This window comes from Hippoglossus hippoglossus, chromosome 14 (assembly GCF_009819705.1).
Source record: "Hippoglossus hippoglossus isolate fHipHip1 chromosome 14, fHipHip1.pri, whole genome shotgun sequence".
NCBI lineage: Eukaryota > Metazoa > Chordata > Actinopteri > Pleuronectiformes > Pleuronectidae > Hippoglossus > Hippoglossus hippoglossus.
Genome location: NC_047164.1, coordinates 19,426,580 through 19,448,631, shown reverse-complemented (window position 1 = coordinate 19,448,631; position 22,052 = coordinate 19,426,580). Strand labels below are relative to the sequence as shown.

General features: G+C 40.9%; 1 protein-coding gene across 2 annotated transcripts in view; it reads left to right on the top strand.

Annotated features, from left to right (window-relative positions):
• Positions 1 to 22,052, top strand: part of camkk1a (calcium/calmodulin-dependent protein kinase kinase 1, alpha a) — an 80,156-nt gene that overhangs the window by 27,540 nt on the left and 30,564 nt on the right. For both annotated transcript variants that reach the window (XM_034606203.1, XM_034606204.1), the window contains exons 2-7: positions 2,040 to 2,493; positions 8,178 to 8,225; positions 10,264 to 10,317; positions 13,141 to 13,192; positions 15,424 to 15,557; positions 19,771 to 19,807. In XM_034606203.1, coding sequence (XP_034462094.1) covers positions 2,161 to 2,493; positions 8,178 to 8,225; positions 10,264 to 10,317; positions 13,141 to 13,192; positions 15,424 to 15,557; positions 19,771 to 19,807 — 658 coding nt within the window. In that variant the 5' untranslated portion in view covers positions 2,040 to 2,160. The remainder of the gene's footprint in view (positions 1 to 2,039; positions 2,494 to 8,177; positions 8,226 to 10,263; positions 10,318 to 13,140; positions 13,193 to 15,423; positions 15,558 to 19,770; positions 19,808 to 22,052) is intronic.

Here is a 22,052-nt window from a genome sequence, read left to right as displayed (position 1 = left end):
TGTATTGAGTCGTGATTGTATACAAGTGCCTGAATTGGTGTGACCCACCTGGACCGGGACGAAGTGGAACACTGTTATTTTTGAATATGAAGCTCTAACCACCTGACACATTTCAGGAATAGCATTACATGGCCCATTTAGTGAACACCTCTTGTCTAATATCCAGAGAAGTGACTTTGACTCCATTCTTTCTCCTCAGTCTGTCTTTTCATGGAACATGCACAGACCCAGGTGCCTCCTTACAGATGAAAACAACCACCATTCTTTTTCCTCTTGATTCGTCTTGTTACATAGATGCATAATGTTAGAAAAAAGGGATTTAAGTACCCTTATACCTCGGATGAGTGTGCAGAGGCCGCTTTGCATATCTGTGTTCTTCCACCTGAATCAGATGTCGTGAAGAGCTTTGATATTCGCTGGCTGTCTGTCGCTGACTTGATTCTCATTAAAGATGAAAGGCAACAAGGCCAATAAACAAACCCTGTTAAATGACTGGGTACACACACTATGAACACAATATCTTCAGTCTATTTTATGTTTGTATTTCTCTGTGTGTCAGTCCAACCACAAGCATTTCATGGAGATCCAGGGAACCAAAAGGCATAAAGTGTGGTTTGTTCAGCAAATTTTGACATGGTTTTATTTGGGGTTTATTTCAATCTATGAGATGTCAACAAAGAGATTACATTTTCTTTTTTCATGTCTGCTTGGTTTTACTTGACTTTCACAAGATGTTGCAAGATATTGATCTGTGGCTGGCAATAACAGAAGTCAAGGATTTTGACTGACATGGGTTGGTTATATGGAAAATATCACATTTCGCACCCATATACACATGTATGTGTGTGTATATATAATATATATATGTCAACAAAGACTATTCTGTGGGTAACTAGCAGCTTTTAGATACTAAACAATTCAGGTTATAATTAACAGCTCAGAGTCTTTAACATAAGATAAAAAACATTAAAGCTCAAATCATATCATTAAGTTTAGGATCAAAATATCGGTTATACTGTCTAATTTGATTATACCAAATTAAAATGTCACAAAAAGGAGGTTTTTTGATTGCAAATTTGGGGAGACTGAGGGTTGCTAACAGTAGATCGAGTTAGCCTCACTAGTTGCTCTCTGATTGACAGTCCGTGTGTCCACCACTGGTCCAGACTGAAACATGTCAACAACTACCAGAGGGATTGTATTGAAATGATTTTTGCTAATGATCAAGGGACGAGGTTTAGGTTCAAAAGTGAGAGGGAAATGCATGAAAAGTGCAACATTAATTATTGCATCCACATCGTTCTTTTTACATTATGATTTAGGATTAGGATTTTCTCTTGTATTTACCTCTTTATATTTGATGTTCAATCTCTTAAGATTACTGATTACAAAATCTAACGTACATTTTATTTTTTATTTCCATTGGAAAAATGTGCAAAGAAGTGAGCTGTATTTTTACAGCCCAGAGTAATGTCTGCAGGTCTTTATCTAACATACAAACAGGCTAAACTGAGATGATTAACCTTGCAAGATGAGATAAGAAAAGATAAAGGTTATTGTTCCCACACCGGGGGGATTAACTTGTTGTAGCATAGAATGAGGTAAACACGTTAAAGTATGAAATAAGATAAAAATACAATAACTTATAATATACACCTTTCACTACAGACAGATATATTATTTTTAGAGAGACATACTTGGGTAAATAAAGTGCAGTGGCACGGGATGATTGCACAATGAGGTATACTGTGTTGTCAATATCTCTTCATACATATTGCACAAATAGACGTGTGTGTGTGTATATATATACATAGACTGTTATAAGTATATAGGCAGGTATAATCTATAGTAAATATTATACCTCTGAGCCATAATAATGGCTGTAGTCTTTTTAACTGGTAGAAACAAAAGTGCAACACCAGTCAATCCAGTCAGGTTTATTTAACAAGCATGTGAAATTTCTCTTGATTCAGATAATGCAGATCCACTCATTTTGCTGCCTCTTGACTGAGCTCTTCTCCCCCTCCCCTCTGTTCCAGCTCTGGTGGGACCCTGAACATCCTGACCATAGGCCAGCCAAGGTCACGTTGATGCTGGTGGGCAACCCCCAGTATTCTCCCCGCCACCTCCTCCTGCATCGCTCCCATCTTCCCACCGGCCATGGCTACGAGCAGTGACCCTGGCTGCGAGAGGCTCGACCCTGACTGTGCCGAACAGGCCGCCAGTCTCACGGACATCATGGCTGCCATGACGACGAAAGATTCAGGCGGTTCGACTGCCAACGGCGTGAGAAACGGTGGGGCTCAACAGGAGGGGGCTCAGGCCAAGAGGACTCATCCGTTGCGGCCTCACCTGACTGGAAGGAAGCTGTCGCTGCAGGAGAGGGGCACTTATCTGTCATCAGGCTCTGGAGGAGGCTACACACACATCTCCCCTCGTGTGGCTCGCAGGCCCACGGTGGAATCCAAACGTGTGTCTATATCTGACTCTCAGGTGAGAAAGTCATTTTTTATTAAAGATGATCATGATTAAATCCTGAAATGACCTTAAAGGGCCCATATTGTGTAAAACACATTTTCTGGTCTTTTACTATCCGTAATGACTTGAAGGGGGGTCAGTAGGGACCTTCAAAGTATGAAAACAGTCACTCCGCAGACTTTTTCACTCAGTTCATTCGAAGAAATATGTTATCGAAACGTCTCGTTTCGTACTTCCTCCCCCGTATGAGTCATACGGAATCGAAGAAACACTGCAGCGTGGAGGGAAGCAAGGAAGAGAATGTGTCCCTGCACATTTCCCCTTAAGAACGTTAGTGTTGGAGACCAGCGGTTACACTTTATTTCTTCTGACGTGCTGTGTCACTGTGCTCACTACGGAGTAAAGTCTACGTTACTCCGTACTGAAACTCCGTTGTGAAACTCGATACTCTAACTCGGGACGTTACTCCGACATTGGCCGACTGTCGTGCTAAAACTTGAACAAACATGAGGACGGTGTAACTTACCCTTCAGAAACATCCTGTTGAAACCGACTGTAAATATGTGCCTGGTCTTCTATAGCGGTCTCCAAACATAGCGTGACTTTCAGCTGTGTTTACCAGAGAGAGTGAATGAATGCGCCAGAATGAGACCGGTGATGGGCTGGTCGCAAGTCACTCAAAGTGCAGTCAGCCAATCAGAGGAGGGGCTCAAGAGGCAGGTGATATTGTGATAGAAATATCTCATATATGAATATAGATTGAATATTTTCAATCTTGGGGGTCATTAGCTGAGAAAGAAATGAGAAACCCTGTATGTAAGCTTTTTTATGTTAATGCATCATGTGCCCCTTATATAATTATTCAATGATCTACACTGTATACACATCTGTGTCATTATGAAGTGTGAGATCACTGAGTTCTGCTGTTGGCTTTGTACGGTCAGATACGCCACAGCAGAAGTGAGGGATGATTAGTTGAGAATTTGCTGTGGAACATGTCTGTTCATTATTCCTATTTTTTTAAATGATATAGAATATAATACAACTTGTCTGACGCTGTGTTCAGGTTGTAACACATCACCTCTCATCCTCTGACTTGGTAAAGGCTTTGTTAGCCATTATACTGGAACCGTCTCATGCTTGTTGCATTTCTAACATTTCAGTTTTTTTTCTGCAAAATCTATTTGCAGCGTCAGTGTCTGAATCTACCAGCTTCATCGCCTGCTCTCTGTGGATTTAGAGCTGACAAACCCACACTGATGCAAACAATAGGTCAGAACTGTGGATGTAGCCTGTAGCTTTTATATTTGATCCAATCAGTGTGGACAGTAGAACATCTACATTATATCCTCTTAAATGTACAAAATTAAAGCTAAAGCTTCCTGACCCTTGGAGAAGAAACAGTTTACCCCTAACAGCTCATGTGCAGAAAACAAAGCCTGTCAATCAAACTTAATCATCAACTCAGGGAAAACCAGCAATCACACTGTCCACTCATATCAAGTCAGCATTCAGCTTATCTGACTGACCAGCATCATGCAGATGGTAAAATGCTGATGCAAGAAACAAATCCCTCCCTCTCTGCAATGAAAGAATACAAAGAATACTGAGCTAGCTGGTGGCCTATAGTTGGTGGTGTTGGACCAACCCAGTCTCATCTCAAAACATGTAATAGCTACATTGGTCCACTGTGCAAAACGTAGTAATCTCAGAATCTGGCCTCTCAAATTGTGAGATGCCTATGTTTTTGTCTTGATAATGTGAATAAAGCCTTAATTGAGATGGTCATAATTTAAGAATAAAACAAGTTTGAATATTACAAGGAATAAGTCATAATTTAACAAGGAAAAAGTCATAATATTATGAGAATAAAGTTGTAATTTAACAAGGAAAAATACAATGACAAGATTAAACTGTAATTTATTGAGAAAAACATCATAATATTGTGAGAATAAAGACAAAAAACTTCCACTCCTTCTGGATCCAAAATCTCATTGTTTCTTGAGAAACTATGAAAACACCTTTGAATATCACAGTTGTTCCCAGTCGACCACTGCTAAACATTTCCTTTTCCACAAAAGAGGCAATTTCCTCTGAGTCTCGTTTGTTTCCCCTTTAAATGGCCGTAATACTCGTATACCACTGAACCCACCTTTCAATGCAGAAGAACTTGCATGGGGTGACTGAATTTCCTGTTTCCTCCTTTTTTTGAATCCACATTGAACATAAAAAATTCATGACATCTTCCAGGATGTGGAACTCTCTGACTTTTACAGACTGCTGCCACAGACTCACAGACCCTGGCATTGTGTCCATTCCTCTAAAAATGTACTTGTAGGTCTTTCATGTCTACACTACAGCACAGACAGAGAGAGAGAGAGAGAGCAACATTTCTTTTTTCTTTACTTTTTTTACACAAACACCAGTAATGACCTGAGCAGAATATTTATCAGGGACTTTTTTTAAATAGCTGATGCGTTTGTTTTTCTTTGTCTTTGTGGAATCTCAGTTTATTCTTTTCTGCAGTCTGGGCAGGTACACACACCCTCCTTTTATAAATATAACCGCAGTAAAAAATAAAATGTGGAAATGATTTACACACTCATGTTCTCTTCCCCATCCTCATTATAGAGAATGTCCTTCCTGTGCAGTTTGGGAAGTCCAGCAATAATCCACATGAGGAAGTTGTTTGTGTGTGTGCGTGTGTGTGTGTGTGTGTGTGTGTGTGACTTATATAACAGTGACACTAAAGCACAAAAGCCTCTTACTCTTTTTATTTATTGCAGGAAACTCTGCTCTGCGTTCTCATACCCGACTTTCTCATCACATTTGTTGTGGTTTGACTCTTTTGTACACACAATGTCTATAATTTTGAAAGTACGAATGTTTTTGGAGCACAATGGCTGGTCTGTTTTGTGGTTTTAATTTCAGGATTAAGTGAATCCAGAGAAAAACACCCCAAATACATGGTGCTCAATGTGCGTGTTCATCTGAGAGCATGATGTTTTATGTCAAAACAGGATATTAAATTGTGTTTATTTATATAGGCGTTAGTCACAGGGATGAAACCATGAAGACAAATAATGGGTGACTATGACTCCCCACCCCTCTCCCAACAGTAACCTGTATTGACAGCAAGGAAATGACACCACAATAAACCTTGTGAAGGGATGGCTCCACACATGCTGATATATACATTGACCACATTGTGTCTACACTGGCTACAAACACTTGTAGGGGGAAGTGATGTGGGAAAAACCCATAGTTCCTTTTTCTCATACTTAAAGCCTCATATTAAGTTTTTGCACTGAAATGAAAATGAGGATTTTCACTCAAACTTACATTGGAATCACGAGAAGACCAATAACAATGACGAGGAATGCTTTAAATGTGCATACAGGCATGTAAGATGGGAATTCAAATATTTAAAGCTGAGAAGACGAGAAGTCTTTTGCTTTCTCTCAGTTTTCTCTTAATAAATATATGTTTTAGTTAACGCCACATTATAGCTAATGCCAGAAATAGTCACTAAAGCAATCACTGGAGCAATGATGAATGTTTCAATCCATCCGCCTTCACAGTACATTAGTAAAGTAAATGATGCAGTTGTCTCTATTCTTAAAGGATCAGTGTGTCAGATTTATGTGAAAGGGATCAATTCGCAGAAATGGAATGTAAAATAATCCTCAGGATGTTTATAGGCCCTTTTATATTTAAATACTTTATATTTAGCGTGGCCACTCCAGTCAACTACATCATTATGGCTGAGTCTGGTGGCCTCTTTTGAATACATTTCAGGTGTATTTTAAACCAGTGATGCTGCTGATGAAAATATTTGTGATATTCTTTTGTATTTGTTTTCAGATTTTTAAATGTGTTTACATGGACCAGAGACCGAGATCAGAGGCTCCAGCTCCACATAGATTCATAATGCATGCTGTGTTTCAGTGCTGGAAGAAAACATGGGATATCTGGACTTTTGGTTAAATGTATCGATTTAAGAAATATAGACTCCTTCTGAACTATGATTTTATTAATTTATATAAGGTAGGATAAGCAGATAGGAAGGGACACACTTTATAAAACAACACATAATGAATCCCGCGCAGTGCTATCATTGTTCCACAGGTATTGCACCATTCTATCAAAATCGATTGTAAAATGACAGGAGGCGGAAATGATTTTAAATATTTAAATACAATCTAATACAATTTCCCTTTTCTATTACGGACTTCCTGAGGCAGACATGCACATTATTCATAAAGGGACTGAAATGAATGGTCATTGGTTTCAAATTGCACAGTGACTGTGATCTATTCGTTACACACTGATATTGATCAGTAGTTGAGTAATGGATGGGGAAATGTGGAGAGATGGGTGTGTTGCATACTGAGGGAAGACGGTGGGGGGGCTGCACTGTTCATGTAAAGCAACAGTCTAACGTGACAGTGACAGAAAAAAAAAAGATTTGTTGGGGCCCAGTGGAGCATTCGGCTGGAATTTATTTGTGTGTGTGTGCATGTGGCAGATGCGTTTAAGGCTTTCTGCACGGCCCTCTTTATCCATCAGCACGGACAGAGCATTAACTGCACTGCAGCGCCCAGGAGCCTATGAGCATGTGCCGACAAACTCTGAACCCAATGGAATTCCTCTCAGACAATCCCTCCGATTGCTCTTTTCTCCGGATTCTCCTCATTTGCCTTCCCCCTTTATCCTCCTCCGCCCCAATTTTCTATTCTCCCCTTTATCTCTCACAAAATCAAAGCAGCTCTTTCCCCGAGGTTGGCTGCTTGCTTCACCTCACACAGCTCCATCCTATACTCAATCCCCTCAACCGTTTTTTTCATAACCCCTGCGCCTTTATACTTCACACCATCATACCCTACAGTGCATAACCCCATCCTCACATCTCCTGCAGCACCAACAGTAATACTCAGTACAAGCTTCATAACCAGCTTGTTACGTAACCCACTCTGTAATGTCATATTTTCCAGAATACCTTGCCTGGTGCATGTCCCACACCACGAGTTGGTGCTGTGCTTTCAGTCCATTATATCTTTTTTTTTGTTAGATCTTTGATCTCCTGCCGCCTCTCATCCTTTTAACATGTTCCAGTATTGAGCCTCAGGCACTGGTCTGGCTCACAGTAAAGCCATCACCCCCCTCAACTGTAATGAGAAATCCACTTTAAATCCGTTTTCTTCCTCCGCTCCATCCCTGTCTCTGCTCTGTTTCTGCTCATGGACTTTACTGTCTGTGGACCCCCTCCTCCTTCTCAGCCTACCTGCGGTAAAATCCTCCCCCCCCCCACCACCACCAAACTCCTCTCACCCAGCACCCCCGTCCTCTGTGTCCTGCTGTGGTCTCCTCTCCTGTGCCGTGCCCCTGACTGACTCCGCGCTGTAGCGGTGGTTGCTATGGAACTGCAAATCAGCCATTTAAGCGGTGGTACCTTAATGGATTTGCAGACAGTAAACAGAAACTACAGAATGCATCGTTACTCAGAAATAAATGGCTTTCAGCACAATCACACACACACACACACACACACACACACACACACACAGAGGGAACATTTTGTTCTGGTACCAGAGGAAGCCCTGTTTCTCTTGGCCTTCGATGATGCGAAACACTCACGCTGGTGCTGATCATGTTTGTGTTGATGATTCACTTCCTTCTTTTTCTCTCCCCCTTCACAGGACTGCATCCAGTTGAACCAGTATAAGCTGAAGAGTGAGATTGGAAAGGTGAGGTTGGCCTATGTTCATCTTCAAGTGGTTTAGGAAAATGGCTGTAGCTATAGGGAAAGATCGGCCCTTTAGTAAGTTGACGGGGGAAAAAAACTCATTCCAAAAAAATCACACACAGTGCAGGAAGTCGTGTACGGCCTCAGGTGTGTACCCCTCCCTCTTTAAGTCAAAACAATCTCTAATTCAGCACATCTGTATTTCTGAAAAGCTTGAGAAGAGCAGAACTGGAAACTGTTTTTTTATGCAAAACAACATTCTCTTCTTAAGTCATTGTTTTAACTTTCTGGTTTTAATAAAAAACTTGGCACTTGACCTCTAGATAATGCTGTTTCATATTTTGTTCACTTTGTTCAGACAAAAGTCCGTGGCTACAACTCTTTGTACCTTTTATAGATACTCAGGTCCTGTTTTTCTGAACATAAGATGTAATAAGATGTTAGTACATCTTATTACCTCCACCAAGGAGGTTATGTTTTAATTGGTGTTCGTTGTTTGTCTCGTTTTGCAAAAACTACAGGATGGATTACCATGAAACTCTGTTAAAGGATGTGGTGTGGGTGAGGGAAGAATCCATTATCTTTTTGAAGGGATCTCAATAATGGGAGGATCCAGGAATTTTTTTCATTTTCTCTGCAGCTTTTCCCACAGCGTAAGAACGTCGCTTTCACGTGTACAATTCCTTGTGACTGAGCTGCACTGATAAAAAATTGAAAGACAAGTTCACGCACATCTGAAACTAAAGCCGTATTTTCTGCGGAGGAGGTGCGTGTGTGAGCCAAATGTCAGAATGAGAGAGGCTCCGTATTATCTGTGGACTTTCTCCGCATTGGCCTGCTAGTATAACGTCTGTAGAAAGTCAGGAGAATCCAATGTGAGCGCACAGCAGGTGATCCCCGCTGGATTCACCGCCAGCAAGTGGGGGGGGGTATCATGCTTCTAACAAGCACAAAAAGAAAAACAATAAAAAAGAAAACAAATATCTGCGTGTGAAAAAGCTATGTCCTATGTCTCTGCGGAGGCCACCATGTTTTGAAAACAAGTCTTAACTGGACAAACTAAACACTTTTTGAGTTTTAATGACAACTGAAGGCTACCACAGGTTGCAAGTGAGGGGTATTTAACTGCAACATGAAACTTCACCACTAGATGTCACTAAATTCTACACACTTTACCTTTAAAGGGTGAAAAATGGATTAAACATGGATGGTGTTTGGTAATGTTTGGATGAATTCACTCCTAGCGAAAAACTGTTTTTTTTGCCATAACATAATTTGAAGGACATTTAAATGCTGAGTCATTTGTTCAGAGCCAGCTGGCAGTTTTAGCCGTCAGAGACATCAGAGGTGATGTAACTCGGTTTGTTTCATTCATGTGGGTGTATGATCGACTTTAAAAGCAGTTAATGGTTCTTGTTTGCACTTATCAAGAAGAAACCTGTGTGTGTGTGTGTGTGTGTGTGTGTGTGTGTGTGTGTGTGTGTGTGTGTGTGTGTGTGTGTGTGTGTGTGTGTGTGTGTGTGTGTGTGTGTGTGTGTACACATAGACTGTTATAAGTATATAGGCATGTACATTCTGTGCTGTGAAATAATAAAATTGTTGTGTTTGAAAGGAAACTCATCAGATCTGCAGAACTCCTTTGTTTTAGGATTGACAGAACTCAATTCATTACCTTGCAATCTCATTAAGTTTTTTTGATTTCAAAATGCTACTTTTAGATGTCTGCTTTTATTTACGAATTTTCCCAATAACACATTTCATGTCAATAATGAAATAAAATGATGTTCTTTAAAAATAGATTATGAAACTATTTTCATAATTATGAGTTGAGATTTAATAGATAATAAATGATTCCACTTTCACTGTTTATTTACACTATTTATTAATATGATGTCATAGTGTCATTTTGATGTATCTCATATTAAATATTTGGGATATATACATAAATGTGGAGCTAAACCACAAAAGTAGCACTGAATGATAATTAAATGTTGTGTCCAGCCACATGAATATGACTCTCATATTGTTGTGTTCTGCAGGGCTCTTATGGTGTGGTCAAACTTGCCTACAACGAGGACGATGACAAAAATTATGTAAGTCAAAGCAGTCGCATTACATTTCCGCTGTTGTCAGAGGATCCTGTGAAAGGCTGTCGCTGTGCCACGCAGCTCCTTTGGGTTTTTCGTCCATTCCCTCTGCATCTACTGTCTAGACAGAGCAGCTTTGCAGGATCCCACCAGGCCTATTGATTTTTCTCTCTCCCCTTCGACCTCGCTGCTCAGCTCTGCGTCCCATTCACTCACATGGCATCAGTCGCCGCAGAGGAAATGTGGAAAAGAGAGCGACTTCTGGTGCCACTGAAGGAGCATCTGCGATTTTACTCTCATGAAATCCGTTTTTTCTCTTGCTTTGAGGTCAGTTTATGTGGGAGAGGTCATGTCGGGCACTTCCATCAAGGTGATCTGTTTCCCATAAAAGCTCTGCGACCTCAGCCCCTCTGCACAAAAGCTGATTTGTGTTTTAACATAACTGAACTGCCCTGTGCAGTTACCTTGAAAGTGTTTGGATGACTCATGTACACTTAAGATGTACTTTTGAATTGGAGCCAGTGGGGAGCTCAGAGCTAAACACAACCCTGTTATTTGAAAAATGGGAGCTTGTAAATGTGCTGATGCTGAACTGTAAATAGCAGGAGTTTGTGTAAGAACACTGACGAGGCCTATAACATTAATGAAAGTTGCTTACTCTCTCTGGAGTGGACACGCAGCCTTAAATGATGCCGACCTGCAGAGACGGTCGGACACACAGCAGAGTCTATAAACTACGTCTTCAGTGACAGCAAAGACGTGTTCTGTCGGAGACACTGACTACGTTTACGTGGAAACCAATCTTCAGATAATAACCTGATTTAAGATAATCATCTGGCATGACACTGCCATGTAAGCAGCATTTTAATAGAATAACAGCATTAAGGCTACATCCACACTATTATGATTTCCTTTGAAAATACATCAACTCTGCTATGGATACCAGCCATCCACACTACTCTGAAGTTTTAGGGGGCGCTGAAGCAGAGAAGTTTGGAAACTCTGGGCCATGTTTGAGTCTGAGAGACACAATGGCTTGCTTGATTGGGTCTATTTGGTCACTACGTAGCCTTTACTGATTCGTCCGGCTCCTATCACATGACCCTCTCCTGGAAGAAAACAACCGGCAGTAGCCTCAGGTACCGGTGGAGAACGCAACATGGATAATCAATGACAAGCGTTGCTGACCCTGTTGTCTTTGCTAACAGCTGTTAGGAGGTGCTTTAGGAGATGAGATGTCATGGGAGCAAATCAGCACACGCATGCCCAGTGTACTTGATTTGTCACGTGATATGAGTTTTCATATGGGTTAGTATGGACGAGGATTTAAAATGACACGGAGCCAAAAGCTTTTTTTGCTGTTTTCAAATGAAAGCGTAGTAGTATTGATGCAGCCTAAGACATGTGGAGTATTCACATTCTGTAGACATAGATATGTCTTAATCTCATTATAACGTCCTCTTGGAGTTTTCACAGCATTTTGTCACATTGACATACAGCAGGTACAAAGTGTGATCATCTGACTGTGCTCTGTTAACATCATAATTGCCTCAGTGAGTTCCTCTTCACTCAGTCGGAACTTGAATATAATTCAAAATCAAAAAGTGAGATTAAGAATTATACAATGCAGCTCTCTTTTTATTACCGCTACAATCTTTCCCATCCGTCCCACATAAAGTGTAGCGAGCTTTCATGTTTGCTGTGCACGTATCTACCATTTCTACTTTCCATCTTTTCTCCTGGTTTTATATTTGATGTTTATTGCTGATAGAAACCTCTGGGGGCAGACTATATTGCACTCCTCCTCAATAACAGACTCATCTGCAGTAACACTGACAGGAATCAGGAGAGGACCAGCTGAGTAATGGTGGCGTGAAAGGTTGGTCCTATTTCCTGACAGTCTGAATTCGTTTCCCATGGAACTGATTGGATTTTTCCACACGGAGCGGCACAAGTATCAACACGCACGATAAGCGATAAGAACTAAACAGGCTCCTGCAGGCTCAAGTACTTCGCCTGTATTCACTATCTTCCTACGAGCTGGAAATTCTGTGAATATATATCAAATAAGGAGATGACGGTTTTGAAATTGTTTTACATTCTATATCAAGATGTATCACGTATTGATTTCTCATCCTTTTCCACACATAGTGAGGGAAACGCAGCAGAATCATTATGTTGATAAAGCAGCGGTGGTCATCTTTAAACTGAATGGAAATGTTTTTGCCAGGATGAAAATAAAACGATGACTAATTCGTCCCAGTGCTATGTATTAAGACGATCATCCTCTCCCTGTGGGTGTTGGGAACCAGTTCAAGAGTTCAGCAGAGTAGTAGAGGTCTCTGAATCATGCATGGGTTTGTGGTGTTTGTATTATTTCCTTGCTCACAACTTGACTGGCAGGCATCCAGTGGTGATGATGGAATTTATCAGCCTCAGGGGGCTGAAGTAAACTTAATTCATGCACCTTCACTTAACTCTACTCGAATAGAAAGAGAGATGAATGTAAAGAGCTTAATTATTAGCAGATATGTTTAGCAGTCTACTTTTGTCTTTCCTTCTTCATTTAAAGAACAGCTTCACCCCTAAGTTTATGCTGAGGTGCCTCTCCCTGGAAATTAAAAAAAATGCTTCTAGTGGGCTGCGCTGGGAGGCGAGGCTGAGACACGCCTGCCGTCGACACAGACGACAGACGGGTTTAACATTCATTTAATGTTGGTTCATGGGTTAATGTGCTTACAGGTCTAGTTTATATAAGTTCTTGATTTGTGATTAATGACTTTAGCTCCTCTCACTCTTGATACTGATCACACTGTTTTTCTCCCCCAGGCCATGAAGGTGGTGTCCAAGAAGAAGTTAATAAAGCAGTGTGGTTTTCCACGTAAGTGCCGTTCTCCTCTGTGCTCAATGAATTCAGTGAAACAAACAAAGCAGGTCAAAGATTAAGAAGGTAACCTCCAACGAAAAACAGGACTTTAGAACAGAATCCTGCATGGGTCCATTTTTGCAAACCTGCACCTGCTCACTCCCTCAAAGCTCATTACTGGACTCCAAACCCGCAATCATCTCCAAATCGTGACTCGCCCGGACCCGTTAACATATGTACCGCAACCCAACCCATCATCCAGGGCTAATCACACATGCCAGATACAGTCACTCACATCACATGGGTTATGGCCTCCTTGTCCTCCTGCTTTGGTCGTTGGGTTGTAAAAGTATCTGTCAATCGTCGCAGCACCTCTGCTCCTGCAGCTGTCAGTGTTTTTTTCTCAGCAACAACTGTGGCCATCCAAAACTAATCAGTTTTGGCACTTTCTACAAGCTGAGAATGTGTTCACCATCTATTTTTTTTGTTCTAGCTAGTTCACTGTCTGTGTTGACACTTATCTAACCACAAATATGGCGTCATAGGCTTTCACAATAAATCAAATCCTTGCCGCTGACCAGGTTTCATCTAAGCTGCTGCTTGCGTTTAGTTATTTTTGCCCTGTACTCGTGAATTTATATAGATGTATTATTTTCCTGTTATTTTACACAACTTGAAATCACTGCAGGACTCTGCTTTGGGAGTAAGGACTTGACCACAGACACAAGACACCTCCAACACCCCTGTGTGTTCCAGATCCTGAAAGTTGTGACCCAAACTCTATACGAGTGTTGGCCAATGCTGTTAACCATCAAATTATAATCATAATAAAACATCAAGCTGTGAAGACGTGTCACATTAGGTGGAATGCCAGAAAATAGTTTTTCAGTTCCATAAGAGGTCTGACAATCAGCGCACTGATAAGTGATTTCTAAAATCTCCAGAGGAGTAAAATCATGAACAGCAGATCACAGGAACATTATGGTGAAAAGACCTGAGGCCTGTGAAGCGAGGTCAACATACCCCGGATATCTTTTCGTTTTCCGGCTGAATTTAATTGAACAAATGCAGTCAGGATACGGAAAGACTTGTTCTCCTCAGAGACTAACAATCTGCACCAAGCTCTATGGGATCTTTTTTATAAAAAAAATGTTTTTGCTCCACAGGATCCTCTAAGAACGGGGATGCCCTGTTCCCTGATGTCCCGAAGCTGGATTTGCACTTATCGGGGTTACTTAAGGTTAAATTCAGGGTTCTACGAAGCTTGTTCACTTTGTATCGGGGTAAATCACCATGGTAACTTACGCTGAACAGCTAACCGGGTCCAGAGCAGGTTAAGTTGGAGATAAGAGATCAAGCAGTATAAAAGCTCCGCCCAATGACCAATCAATTCCTTTGAAACATGACATCACCGTTCTTAGAGGATCTCATGGAACTGGGTGTGGATTCTTAGAGTCTCTGAGGAGGACAAGGGTCTTCAGAGACCCAGAAAATCCTTATGCCGACAGGGAGAGATTGATTCTCTGATGGTATCAGGTGACAGGATGCACCAGACGCATCCTGTCACCTGATACCAAATATGCACAGTCCCGTTCCATGTGACATGGCGCACTAAGATAGGTCTGTGTTTTTATTGACTAGTAATTGCAAATGTTTCCACCACAGTGTGTCCTCAGATTCATCTAGAGCCTTCTTCAGTTTAGTTCCACTGGTCGTGTTAGTAACGAACAGATTCATATCTCGTGTCCCCGAGCTATTTATCTCGTTCCCGCACGTTATTGTATCGTGGTCACGAAGTATATTTTTTCCCCTAGAGTAATGGGAGATACTTCAGTGTGTTGATGCAGTAGTGGTGAGTAAACCTTGTATCTAATAAACGGAGTACTGCCCCCTTCAAATAATCTCTCTGATTAGTTTTTGCTTGTAGGAAGAAATGACAGTAATCATTATAAATGGGTGCAATCTTTATTTTCAACCCTTTTTTTCCCCAGTTACTCGTTAAAATTGGTTTTCAATTGATTCTCAATCTCTGAGACACTGAAAAAAGTATTGTTTTATTAGTATATCAGACACACAAATATAAATATTGTAGCAGGAAGGAGATCTACCACAGTTTCCCCATTGCACATTTTCTATTTCTTCCTACCACATTAGAGAAACTCCTGTCTCTGTGTTTATCAAGAGGACTTATGATCAAATGAATCATTGAGAGACGCTGTGTTTGTGCTTCATGTGTTTTCCTGCAGGCCGCCCACCCCCAAGAGGACCCAAGGCAGCCCAAGGGGAGCAGCCCAAAATCTTAGGACCCCTGGAGAGGGTCTACCAAGAGATCGCCATCCTTAAAAAACTGGACCACATCAACATTGTCAAATTGGTGGAGGTGAGAGTTTCTCTGTCAGCAAATAGTCATAGTGTTTGTATTTGCATTGATGCAGCAGATTAGTCAAATGAGGTTTGAAAGTACTTTCATGTTCTGTCTATTTTTATTATCAAAGTTCCTATTTCAAATTGATGATCATTGTTCAAGGATACTTGGATAAGAATGAGTAGCAGTTGTTAGCCATGTTAGCGTCAAAGTAGTAAGGACGGCAGTGTTAACTTTGAACATAACTATGTTCAACCCATGAAATACAGATTTTTTTTTATGCATTTGTTAAGAAATGTGATATTAAAACCACCAATTATGTGTTTCATCAACCATTACAGTACCAGTACAGTCATATTATAAAATGAGGCTTGACAAGTTTCTTACACATGAATTGCAATGAAAGTTTGTGTTCGTGTCTATCAGACTTAGTGGGTAAGAGTTTTGTTAGTATCAAGGGCTTTACGTTTGTTGTTGCACAACCACAAAAACCTGAATAACAACAACCAACTGACTCAAAACGACCTCAGAGAGAAGCAATCTGATTACAAAGAGACACAAAACAACCACAGCAAGATGCAAAACAAAAACAAACTGACACACAGCTATAACAAAGAAATCCAGCATGACTACAAAAAGATGCAAAACATTAACAAACTGACACACAACAATGACAAGGGGATGCAGAGCGCCTTCAAATCGATGCAAAACAACCTATAAGAGAGGCAAAAAAACACAAAGCGATGCAAAACGACAACAAAAGGACGACAAGTCCATGCAAAATACCTGGACAGGAGACATTTAATGACCAAAGTACGATACAGAATGCCTCCAAAAATTCCCAAATGACAACACAATTAGACAAAAAATAACAAGCAGTCCTGTTTTTAGTCTCTTTTTGTGTTAGTCTGGATATCTTTTGTCATGTTTGAGGGTTTGTGATCGAGATCATCTTCTACCTCTCTTGCTAACCTTTCTTTCTGTGCACCCTGATTGGTGCTTTGTATTATGTCCGACCAAAGAGAAGGATAAGCACTGTTCTGCCAGGGAATATGAGATGAGATTTACCCTCCAGCACATCGATCACACTTCCTCCCCCTGGACCTTCATGATATGCAGGTGACACATTCCGGAAAACCACAGCCTGGGAATTGATTCTCATATTTACAACAGCCGACACTCCCTCAAACTTAAGTCGAGACATTTCGAAGTTGGATTGATGGCGTTTTGTTTTGCGGAGGCGGCTGTTTATGAAATACGATAGCCGGTTTTTGGAGATGTGATTCAAGATGCCTGCCGCTCCCCTGCGATATTATCAGAGCAATTTCCATCTTAGCCAGATGGCGGAGGGGAGAGGGGTGGGGGTGGCGGCCACTGTTGCTGGGAGTGAAGCTCAGGGAGTCAGTCGGTAGGAAAGCTGCCTGGCTTGTTCTGGTGGAGAGAGTGCCAGCAGTGTGCCAGAGTTTTTAAATAAAATGTGAGCACTTCTGCTCCTCTGTGCTTGCTCCAGCAGAGAAAAAACACACACACACACACACACACACACTAATCTCTTCCCTTCTTTGTCCACCCTCACTCTCTCCACATAATGGGCGTGCGTAGGCACAGGGATGACACGCTCCCCCCCCCCCCCCCCCCCCCCCCTCCTCTCACCATCTATCTCTGTTCATCCGTTTAAATGGGCTTTGCCTGGGTCGGGATCACATTCATTACGGGCGTCCAACTGATTCTTGCGAGGATTCAGTCCAGTCCATCTAATTATGAGCAGATATTTTCATTCATTTTGAAACAGAAGAGCCTGCGCTAAGTGGAACAGATTAAAACTGATGAAAGTGATATGGTCATTTGTCGCAGATGGTTGGAAAGACACGGTAACAACTGGGCCCATACTCGCATGCACACATGTTTTCAAAGCGGGCCCTTACAATCCAGAGCTCAAATTTATATCCTTTCCCCAGAACTCAAAGATCCCTTTAATGCATCTTACATCAATGCATTAGTCAAAATCTACAAATAAAAAAGACTTTCAATGGTTTCCACTTTGCACAGACCAGCTTATTTACTGTTAATAGTTTGTATATGTTCGTTCACTTTCAACAAAGAGAGAAAAACAATATGGTCAGTAGAGTACAAGACGTCATGAGCAAACATTCACTCATTGACTGTTTAATGGATTGAAACTGACATTAGTCGTGTTCCTGTTTCCTCAGACCTGACGTCCTGCCCTTGTTTTTCCACTACCGTGTCCTTGGCAAGCGTTCGCTCCACTGTGATCGTTTAAATTCTCCAGGATCTTGTATTTAGACAGATGGACCGCGTGTCCTGTGGTTTGAGGTGGGAGCTCTTCCTTTACACAGTCCTGTGTGAAGACCTATTTTATTAACCTGGCTGTGGATGTATTATCCAGACAGGCAACTGCCCAGGGCCTTTAAACACACTGTGTTCCCAATTGTCCCAATTCAGGGGCCGTGTAGACCACGAAGGCGTAACCAAAATGAGAGGGTCTGGTAGATGATTTCCGTGTTTGGCGTCACCAGCTTGTCCAGCCATAACGGCTGTCCCCTAGCAACAGAGCTGCAGTGGGACAGAACGAGAAAGTTTTAATGCCCCTTGGATTTTTAAGCATGTGAGTTGAAGCCTGACACTTAAGCTTTGCGTTTGCCGGTGCCATTGACTCTTTGAAAAATAGTTTGTTGATCCACCTTTTGGAGTCTTCGTTTCTCGGGCATGAAAGGACGCATTTGAAGGAGCCTTTGTAATTGGACAATCTAGTCACGCCGCTCTGATGTAATCAGAGTGTCAACTGGTTTGTTAATCTAGTTTCACATGTATGAAAATATCACTACTAAGGCGTAATACTAATATACGTCATGGACCTTAAGTTAGGTGCTGCTTTGTGCTCTGAAGAAGTATTTGCTCCGCTTCTGATTTCTTCAATTATTGCTTGATTATTAAACTTAATTAAACAGCTTTTAAATTAGAGATGTTCTGATACGATTTTTCCCTTCCCGATACCAATTCTGATACCAAGAACTGATTTGATACAAGTGCATTTAAAAAAATAACTTATATAATGTATTTTAATAACTGGATGTTGCTAACCCTGTACAGACGTGATTATTGCTGTGTGGCCTGGCTCAGGTGAAAGCTTTTGAAAAACAAATCCAGAGAATGAAGAACACAAATAAATAAATCTAGGATTACACAATTACTTCCTTTGGAGCGGAGACGAAGAAGTGATTTCCAGAAAAGAAAGTTTTATCTTGGTGAAAAATGATACTTCAATCAAATTTAGATTTGCGTAATTGTAATTCGATCTAATGCTGGTATTGTTACATCTCTATTTAAATGATCATCCCATTTATTGAAGGTTAAGAGTTTTCTCATAACCTAAATCCCCCGTGTGAAAAATGAATGGTTCCAAAACCTAATAACTGTTTGTGCAATGAAATGTTTGTGAAAAATTGTTTTAATTCAGCCACTTTCGAAGGTTATCATTCAGGAATAACTTTTTCACATCGGTTCAGGTTTTTCCCTTCAATAAATGAAATAATAAAAAAACTGCATGTTGTGTTGACTTGGGTGATTGAATAGTCTGATGATCGGAAACGTCAAAGTGTGACAAATACAAAACAAATAGAATCGGGAAAGAGGCAAATCCTTTTTCCCAGTGCTGTATCTCTCCGGATCCTGCGGTAGAGCAGTGTCCCCCTCTGTCGCTGCTCCTCTCAGACTGAACTCAGTGTTGTGCAGTGAACAGCACAGACAGCGGCAGTGATGTCAGGTTTAGATAAGAGAGTGTTTCAGCTCAAACAGACAGAGATTTGAAATGTTTTACTGAATTTCCTGAGGAGACTCCGACTGTTTGAGAGCGAATAACATGGTCACCTCGTAATGGACACCTGTAACCATAGTAACTTAACTCTGCCGCCTCGAACTGTTGTCTATTCTCATAAACTGTACATAACGTCGATTGCAGAAGTCCCGTTTGAAAATAACAATCATAAGAGAATAAAGAAAAGGACAAAAGGTCTTTTTCTGCCAGTTTTGAAAAGTCATCACAGTTCCCTCTGTTTACTCTGCTCAGTCCTGAAAAAAGAAAAGAAAACACTTTGAATCTCTGCAATGGTTTGGTCCTGAATGAATGAATTTTAGATCTTTCACACCCTCCTGTATCTACAGGACCTTGAAAGTGTCCCCATTCATGACAATTATGTTAATGTTGCAGGTGCTGGATGATCCTGCGGAGGACAACCTTCACATGGGTACGCAGATCATATTTTCTTTGCCTTCTACATTCACCCTCTCTCAGTGTTTGGCCTGTCGTATATTTTAAGCAGCAGTGATGTTGAAGATGATGATGAAGGAATCTCCGCGGACACCGTTCTTGCTTGTATAATAAGGTTTATTACACAGAAGTTACAGGTCAGGACGGGTACCTAGGTATACCCGGAGACGTTCTCGGCCAATGCAGAAGTCTGAGTCGCCGGTGCCGGACAAGCATTCATATAGGGAACTTGTTTACGCCCAAAACTTGAGATAAAATGACATCATACATAGGGGCATCTAATTCGAAACATGCTTCCTACTTGAAGATGTGAACCTCTCCACCTAACAGGTCAAAGAGCATTCTCAGGAAGAGATAACTAACAAGTAACATATTGTAATAACACTTAGGGAGTCTGAGAGTCCAGAAACCATGCGCCGCTATCTGTAAACATGTCATTATGTTTTACACACGTGTCAAAATGATCCATGTTAACTAAATACACCACATATTTCCCCCCTTCGAGACTTCACAAAGTCTCGAAAGAACAAAAGAATAAAACATACAAGTGTATAATCATGACAAAAATAACAATCCGTCCTGTAACATAATTGTAATAATAAAGCAACTGTATGGAGCGTAAAAGTGAGAGTGAAAAACCCATCAGGCAGCTATCTTTCCTGAAATATCCATCAAACAAACTAGACGGGAAAATTCTCTCACGGCCCCTCTGCCTAGGCGACCATACATAGTACTCCATACCAATGAAAATAGGAATTTTAGCAAATTGTGCAAGGAAATGATTTAAGCAAATACATATGGAACCCTCAGCAAATCAAAACAAAACAAATGTCCAAAGTCAGGCTGGTCGACCCATCGCACCTTCCAACGGACCTTTTCCTGCCTAGCCCCTCTATCCCTAAACACCAAGAAAAAGAAAACATCTGAGGTCCCAGTATATTTACCCAATAACAGAAAACATCATTTTCCTAGCAATTAACACACAGAGAATATAGGTCAATTTTAATATTACTCATGCAATATATAAGAGAAAACATAAGAATGTATAACACTGTAGTTTCTCAGCAGCATTGATTCTCAGTTGTAGTATCGATGACGTGTTGAATCTGGATATCGTATCATACGTCCTTGTTCAGAGTCCTTCAGTCCATTCGTATTGTTCTGTTTGAAGTGTCTGAATCCATTCAACACATCGGAGTCCCTGAACAATCAACCACCCTCACAGTGGTCTTCCCCCAATATGTTCTAGAATGAAAGAAAAGAAAACCAGTATCTTTTGCATACAAAACAGATACAAATCAAACATCAAATATAGATTAACACTCTTTAAGTAAATGTGAATTTATAAGTCATATTGTCCATTTCCCCCCTGTACACACACCTCTAATATAAGAAGAAACTACAAAATAACTAAGCAATAACAGAGGTAAATGTTAGGATTATAATAACATCAGATATTCAAAATGGATATACATCCACCCTTATCACGTCGTCCTCATCAACGTCCGTGTCAGCACCAAATAATAATGGCATCTGAGTTTGATCACCGGGCATCACAACTCCAACCCATCTCAATATCATAACCTTCGCAAAGGTCAACAACAGCGTACAAAAACAAAACATCACACTCAACGTTAGAACAAGTGCTGCCAAAACCTGAACTAACACTGCTCCTACTGGCCCTAATTTGTCTTGCAACCAAGCATTTGCAGACCATCCAGCGTTTTCCGACGGGCCAAACGCATCCCTTATAAGCTTCAATGCATCTATAACACTAGTCATATTATCAGAACTATCAGGAATCAAAGTATAGCAAGCATTCCCAGTTAAGTTCAAAGCCACACATAGGCCACCTTGTTTGGCCAAAATATAGTCTAGAGCCATGTCATGTTTTAGCAACGTCAGTCTGTGGCTTTTCTCAGTATTTGACAAATATTCAAAACCTTTTATGGTTGCGTTTGCAAAACCCTGTAGGGTGTAGGTAATATTATCAATGTGATCTGCCAAGAATGTCACCCCATACCATGGAAATAATCCTATAGCCCACTTCTCTGCTAAACTGATTCTCCAATGGTACGATTCCAAATTGTTAAACTGTGCCATCTCCCGTTTCTTCCTACTTCCGGAAACGACATTAGATTGGACCTCATCTGGCCCTTTTCCCTTCTGCATAGTAAAAACCTCATATGGGAGTTTCAACGTTGCCATATAACAGCATCCTA